Raw genomic sequence first — 8,253 nt, forward strand, 5'->3', positions numbered from 1 at the left:
ACTTAATCATCCATTTCCTATATAAAAGTAGCTACTTTTTTGCATGGACCTCAAGTATACTGTAGTATAGAGGTGGAATTTAAGGAAAGGTGTTAAGCAGGCTGTGTTTTAGCTTATGGGCAAGTAATAAATTGTATCATGTATCTTGAATGTATATAACGATTGCCACTTCAGGTAGCTGTGAAATTAAGTGATTAACTAGTCGGTACTTAACCTTCTAATATCTGTATAAGTCTAATTACATAAAATAGAAGTGGGGGTTCTGATTTTTTACTTTGCTTTTCTGTTTGGAGTGTCATTGTAACCACTGTATTGTAAATGACAGAAAATAATTGCATATGTTTAAAAAAATAAATTGTTATATTTTAAAAAAAACAATTAAAAAATTTTTAAATAAAAAAAATATAAATAAAATAAAACCTGTGTTGAATGTATATCTTAGAAACCTATTTTATTGGGGCACCTGGGTAGCTCAGTCAGTTAAGGCATCTGACTCATGATTTCTGGTCAGGTCATGATCTCACACTTCATGAGTTGTAGCCCTGCATTAGGCTCTGCGCTGACAGTGCGGAACCTGGTTGGGATTCTTTCTCTCTCCTTTTATCTCTGCCCCTTCCCTGCTCATGCCCCCTCTCTCAAAAATAAAAGAATAAACTTAAAACCTCTTTTATCAAAAGGTAAATCAAAATTATACAATATTCAGAAAAATTTTTTAGTGAAAATGTGTTTATTACAAACTTTGGACTGTAGATAAAGCAGTGCAGAATTTTTAGTCTCTAATACAGTTGACCCTAGAACAACACAGGTTTGAACTTCACTGATCTTTTTATACATGGATTTTTTTTTCAATAAATACAGTACAGTACTATAGATGTATTTTCTCTTTTCTTAATAACATTTTCTTTTTTCTAGCTTTATCATAAGAATGCAGAATGTAAAACCAACTTGGCAATAAACTATTTTAAAAAAGAATGCAGAATGTAATATATATATGTAACTTATGAAATATGTGTTAATCAACTGTTTATCTTATTGGGAAGGCTTCTGGACAACAGTAGACAATCAGTAGGAGAGTTTGGGGGGAGTCAGAAATTATACACAGATTTTCAACTGCAAGGGGGAGTCAACACCCCTCACCTTTGTGTTGTTCAAGGGTCAAGTGTATTTATTTTAACAAGTGAGAAAGTTGTAAAAGAAAGCTTAAGTAAAGCAAAAGATGTAATAAAAACTACAATGGTATAAATTATAAAACAAAAGATAGTTCTTGGAATAAAAATAAATAACATAGCTAACCTTAGACAGAAAAAGGAAAGAAAGCACTATAACTCATTATTAAGTTTTGGAACAGATTTCTACTTCTGTAATAGAACCTTGGAATACTTTAGCCTATACTTTATCTCTTAATTTGTAAACTTTTAACCCATTTGATGGATGTGTTTCCCTGATGATGAGTGATGCTGAGCATCGTTTCATGTGCCTGTTGGCCTTTAAAAACCATGGATCACAATGGGTGCTCTCTATATGTACCTTGTTAAAATGAATGAGACTTTTGTCAGATTTTAAAATAAATGTTGCTTAAATATGTGAGAAGATATTAGAAGCCTTTTTGTTGTTAAGTTTGGGGAAGATAGCTTTGCTGTGCCTTAAGGGCATCTAGATTCTATAGAGTCCTAAGGCTAGGATGGAAGGTAATTTAGGGAAAGAGTATGAATATAAAATTATATTGAAATGAACCATATAATGGGGACTGATACCAAGATTAGCACAGAAAATACTGTGGACTGATGGAATGGTAGCTAGAACACACAGTGTTCATGCAGTTAGTATGAAACTCTCTTTCCCTGAATCACTTAAATCTTTCATCTCTTGGTGCTCTAGGGCACTGTTTTTGAGGCCTTCATATATTTTTACAATAGGCCTGACATTTTTGCTAGAAGTGTGGGTAGAAGCAGGAAAATAACAGTTAAATATGCATAAGAAATTTATGGTAAATAAATACAAAAGATACTTGTAGTTTTTAGGGCCAGTTTGGAACATGATCCTTTAGATTCTCATGGTCAGAAAAAAAACACAACAACTAGATATGCTGAAAAGCAGAATCAAGGATTGAGCAAGCAAGACTATTTTGGGGGAAATTATCAGCATCCAAATTGAAAAGAGAGAAGTTAAAGTTTGATGACCAAGAGATAGTCATTATTGAACAATCCTGATATAATACCAAGGTACCAGAACCAGGATAGAACAGTGACTTCCAATATAGATGGGAAAATTACTTAACTCCCATCATTTTTTCTTTTCCTGCTTCTGATACACTTAGTTTCTGTGAATGATATACAGAGAGAATAAAAGCATGACAAGTAGAATTATTTTTTTCACCATGAGGAATTTGGTGCCATTATAAATTAATTTTAGTGTTGTTATAGATAGACTGGAAAAAATGGAGCTCCAACTGGAATCATATAGACTAATGATTATGCTACATTGTAATCTGTATTTGACTAAGAACCTAGACTCTGGTGTTTTTCCCTAATGCATATTCTATCTCAGATAAATCCACTGAAAGCCTATTAATCTATTTAATGCCATAATATTTGTTGAGTTCATCCCATTCTCTGCTTTTTTTCTGTTCTTTTTTTTTAAATAATTTTTTTATGTTCTTTATTTATTTTTGAGACAGAGACAGTGGGAACAGAGGAGGGTCAGAGAGAGAGGGAGATACAGAATCTGAAGCAGGCTCCAGGCTCTGACCTAGCTGTCAGCACAGAGCCCGACGTGGGGCTTGAACCCACAAACCATGAGATCATGACCTGAGCCAAAGCCGGATGCTTAACCAACTGAGCCACCCAGGCGCCCCTTTTTCTGTTCTTTTCTATTTCTAGGATCCAATTCTCTTGAATACATTTTCCATTCTCAGTTTTTTCTTTCCTTTATATCTTCTTCTTTAGCCAATTTGAAAATTATGCTTTAAGATGCCAAATACATATATTTATTTCTAATTTCTTCTCTTTTTCTACAAAAAAGACAGAATATGCACTTGGAATTACTGTATTTTTGCAAAATTGAGCTAGAAACCAAGGAGTCAAATACATAATAGGGCATGTATCTTTAAGTCTCATTCCTTAAGAAGTGTGTTAAATATAATAAAGTATTTTTAATTTTCTCATTTTTAGAAGAATCCCAACCTAATCAACTCTCAGAGAAGAGGCTAGAAAACCAAGGCAAATATGTGTGGCAAGTTTTATTCACCAATAAATCATTGACTACAGAGGAAGAGATTTCAGGAAAACCATGTAATCCTTACATAAATAATTTACCTCCAAGAACAATGCCCTATAAATTTGACACTACAGGACCTACTTACCTACATCTCAGCTCTGTGGCTCCACATTGTCGATATTCAAGAAAGAAGGCTCATGAGCTTAATGTATGTGAGAAATGGCTCCTCACTATTGAAGAGGGAAGAACTAATACTGGAGAGAAAGCTTTTGTTTATAATAGAAATGTGAAAGCCTTAAGTCATAAAGAGAAAGTTATTCAGCATCCGACAATTCAGATTTTGCAGCAAGCTTCTGAATACAATGAATGTGGAAAAGCTTTCCTTGAAAAGACTGACCTTATTACATCTAAGAGTACCCACTCAAAAGTGAAATCTTATAAATTTAATAAATTTGGGGGAAAACAATGTGATAGATCAACCTTTATGGTCTCTCATAGCAATAATCCAGAAGAGAAGAGTCTTTATGAGTTTAATGAATATGAATGTACTGAAAAGAGAAATAATTTCAGTAGAGTCACTCAAAGAACTGATACAGAAGGGAAATCTTTCAGCCAAAAATCACAAATTAGAGAACATCAGAAAATTCACATAGGAGTGAAACCCTTTGAATATGGAAAGAATTTCAACCATAATTCAGCCCTCCCAGTGCATCAGAGAACTCATACAACAGACAGATCCTCTAATTATGACAAATGTACAGAGACATTAGTTTGCCAGTCAGCTTTCAACATACATCAGAGAACTCCTACAACAGAGAAATCATATGAATGTAATGAATGTGGAAAATCCTGTTCTGTGAATTCATTTTTGATTCAGTCTCTAGCACATCACATAGGGGAGAAACCCTATGAATGTCACACATGTGGAAAAGCTTTCAGTGAGAAGTCACGCCTAAGAAAACATCAGAGAACTCACACAGGAGAGAAACCATATAAATGTGATGGTTGTGAGAAGGCTTTCAGTGCAAAGTCAGGCCTAAGAATACATCAGCGAACTCACACAGGGGAGAAACCCTATGAATGTAATGAATGTGGGAAATGTTTCAACTATAAGTCAATCCTCATAGTACATCAGAGAACTCACACAGGGGAGAAACCTTTTGAATGTAATGAATGTGGAAAATCTTTCAGCCACATGTCAGGCTTAAGGAATCATCGGAGAACTCACACAGGGGAAAGACCATATAAATGTGAGGAATGTGGGAAGGCTTTCAAACTGAAGTCAGGTCTAAGAAAACATCATAGAACTCACACAGGAGAGAAGCCCTATAAATGCAGTCAATGTGGGAAAGCTTTTGGTCAGAAATCACAACTCAGAGGACATCATAGAATTCACACAGGGGAGAAACCCTATAAATGTAATCATTGTGGGGAAGCTTTCAGCCAGAAATCAAACCTCAGAGTACATCACAGAACTCACACTGGGGAGAAACCCTATAAATGTGATGAGTGTGGAAAAACTTTCAGGCAGAAATCAAATCTCAGAGGACATCAGAGAACTCACACAGGGGAGAAACCCTATGAATGTAATGAATGTGGAAAAGCTTTCAGTGAGAAGTCGGTCCTAAGAAAACATCAGAGAACTCACACAGGAGAGAAGCCCTATAATTGTAATCACTGTGGAGAAGCTTTCAGCCAGAAGTCAAACCTCAGAGTACATCAGAGAACTCACACAGGGGAGAAACCCTATAAATGTGATAAATGTGGGAAAACTTTCAGCCAGAAATCAAGCCTTAGAGAACATCAGAAAGCCCACACAGGGAGTTAAACATATGAATGTAAAGAATATGGAAAAACTCTGAGCCAGAAATCAAATCTCACAACACAAAAGAGAAATAGAGAATTCTATGAATACAGTAAACACTTGCAAGTTCCTCTATAAGATACCAACCTTCACAAACACCAGAGATTCTTGGGATATATTTCCTGTGGGCAATCTTTTATCCAGAGTTCAGTCCTCAATATGGATCAGAGAACTCAGCCAGCAAAGAATATGTAAAGATAATGAATATGAAAAATACTCTGTACTCAATCCTCAGAAAAACCACCCTGCAGAAAAGCTCTGGGAATGTAATAAAAATGTGAAAACTTTGTATCAGTAATCAAAATTTCTTCATCATCAAAGAAATGATACATTGAGAAGCCCAAGAATGTAATGAGTGTAGGATAACCTTTAGCCAAAAGTCAGCTTTCTTGGTACAGCAGAAAATACGTAGAGGCTAGAAATCTAATCAACACAAACAAAAAATGAGGTAATGGATGTGGGGAATCCTTCTATTATAAATCAGCCCTCAATTTGACTTACACAGAAGTAATCCCCAGATGCCATAATAACTATTAATTGTTCACAAAAAAAATCCATTTCGTCTCTCCCTCATGCCACACCTCATCTAAATTTCTCAACAAGTGTCATCCAAATGGGGTCATATTAGTAACCCGGGGCTAGTGGTATATGGGGGTCACTGACAAGTCTCATTTCTCATCCCTCAATTTCTCAATGCTTTCTCCTGTCGCTTATCAGAATGGAGTGGAGATTGCCCTCAGTGAAACCATGGGGCTCATACACTGAAGATGGGAGAGTACAAGATGGAAGGAAACAGGGTAAAGGATACTGGAATGGAGTTTTCTCCTCCATGTACACAGACTTTTTGTAGCAAGGAAATAAACTCGTTCTCTGCTGACCTACAGGTTTGAGTATACTTAACACTGACATATACTCACCAACCCTCAATTAATAAAGCCTGTGGATATGATTTCTGTGGATATCTGACCTCAACATATATCAGAAACCTGGCACAGGAGAAACCCCTGACAACATCCTGAATGACCATAGTTTTTATCTACAACTCTTCGTCAGTCAGGTAAATATCAGTGGAAGAAATCCAACATTTCAACAAGTATAGGAAATCCTTTGCCAAAACATGGTATCTCATTAAATATCTGATAATTGAATTGTAAATGTATGAAAGTTTGCAACAAGTCATCAAAGTTTAATATCTCAAAATGTGTTGCAAGGGGAAAATCTATCAATTTGAGAAAGGTAAGTAATAGTGTTTACTTAGACATAGTTCCATGAGACTGTTATTTCATATATATTATTAAGACAGTTACTGAAACATAACAATGTTGATACATAGACATTCACTAGAAATAGAAGCTTTAAAAGAATAAGAAATAAATTGCATAAACTCAACAGCATTGAATGTATGTGAATATTTTCTGAGTTCTCAATTTTTTTGTCTGTGTGGGTTTGTCTATGTGCATGCCAGTTACCAACCAGATATTAATATGTGTACCGGAACTCTACATCATTGTAGTAGAATTATGTACCCCTTGCTCACTAACTATTCGGACATCAGCTACATTTTGCCACATGTAGATTAATAACAAACCTTTTATAGGAAGTATCTGAGAAGTCACAATCTCATACTACATGTGCATAAAGGAAAGACCATTGTTACTAAACAGTCTCTTTTCAAAGAAGCCAAACATTGTTTTCTGTGTACTTTTGTATTGTTTCAGGGTCACCAATACATTTAAAACATACGGTTAAGCATACACACACACACGTGCACACATACACACATCTTCATTGTCACTGATTTTCTCAGAAGTGTCAAGTATACTGAGGAGCCCTTTAAAGGCGTTTTTTTACTTATGATACTGTGTTTTTTATTTCTAAAATCTAAATTTTATTAAACTTTCCATCTTTCTGCTAAAATCACCTATCTGATCTTGAATGTTGTCTAGCTTTTCTATTAGAGTCGTTCTGTATGGCATTTGGCATTCTCTAGTTCAGTTAAGCAACTGCTTGAGCCCTTGCTTCCTTCTCCCTGCAAGGCACCTAGCTCTCCAGACTCAGGGTTAGTTTTTTTGCCCTGAAATCTCAGATGTCTGATGCTTTCAAGAAAACTTGTTAATTTAAATTCTGCCTAGCTGTTTTCTTGTTTATGTTTCCTGCTCTCTACTTATCTGAGCTAAAACTGAAAGTTGTCAGTGAATTTTTGATAAATGTTCCAGCACAATTTGATGGGGAAGGATAACTGTTTTCAAAAATGATGAGAAATTAACTGGATATTCATGTATTTTAAATGTACCTTGCTGTCTACATCATAATAAAATACTTATTAAAAATTAAACATAGACCTAAACAAAATAGCTAACAGTATAAAATTCATTAGAAAACAGAGAAAAAAGTCATTTTACTTTGAGACAGCTTTTTAAGATGTAACAAAAAGTATGAAACAGCAAAGCAAAAAAGATAAGTTGGAGTTTATGAAAACTTAAAGTGCTTTTCAAAATTTTATTATGGAAATGGAAAAAAACACAGATTAGGAGAAAAGGTCTCAAATAGATCTGACAATTATATCTGACAAAGGACTTGTATCCATGATATGTAAAGAATATTAGTAATAAAAAAGTTTTATAATGCAATAATAGTACAACCTATATAAAATGGGCAGAACTGCAGAATATTAAAACAGACACTTCACAAAAGAAGATATATAGATAGTTAATAAACACTAGAAAATATGTCCCAAGCTTCAGTAATCAAGAAAGTACAAATTAAAATTATAATGTGATAGCATTGCAATTCCCTTTGATAGTTCCTTATAAAGTTAACAATATTACACCTACAACCAACAGTTTTAGTTCTAGATATTTACCCCCAAAGAAACAAAGAACTATACCAAAGATGTTCATGGAACTTTTAAACATAATAGCCCCAAATTAGAACCAAAATGTCCATCAACAGATAAATGTATAAACAGTGATATTACCTTACAGTGGAATAGCACTCAGCAATACAAAGAACTAATGGATGTGTCAACATTGATAAATTTCAGTGAGATTAGGCTGGGAAAAGGAGCCAACTCCAAGAACATAGAGTTCTGTGATCCCAATTAATGAAAGAAAAGACATCTAATCTAGTGACAGGAAACAGATCATTGGTTGCTTAGGAGTAGAGGGTGAGGA

At 34.7% G+C, this 8,253-nt stretch overlaps 1 protein-coding gene across 1 annotated transcript in view; it reads left to right on the forward strand.

The window, feature by feature from the left end:
• Nucleotides 1-6,469, forward strand: part of LOC115276244 (zinc finger protein 782-like) — a 60,053-nt gene extending 53,584 nt beyond the window's left edge. The window contains exon 5 of the mRNA XM_029920174.1: nt 3,171-6,469. Coding sequence (XP_029776034.1) covers nt 3,171-5,044 — 1,874 coding nt within the window. The 3' untranslated portion in view covers nt 5,045-6,469. The remainder of the gene's footprint in view (nt 1-3,170) is intronic.
• Nucleotides 6,470-8,253: the final 1,784 nt, after the last annotated feature.

The sequence above is a fragment of the Suricata suricatta genome, chromosome 13, assembly GCF_006229205.1.
Source record: "Suricata suricatta isolate VVHF042 chromosome 13, meerkat_22Aug2017_6uvM2_HiC, whole genome shotgun sequence".
Taxonomy (NCBI): domain Eukaryota; kingdom Metazoa; phylum Chordata; class Mammalia; order Carnivora; family Herpestidae; genus Suricata; species Suricata suricatta.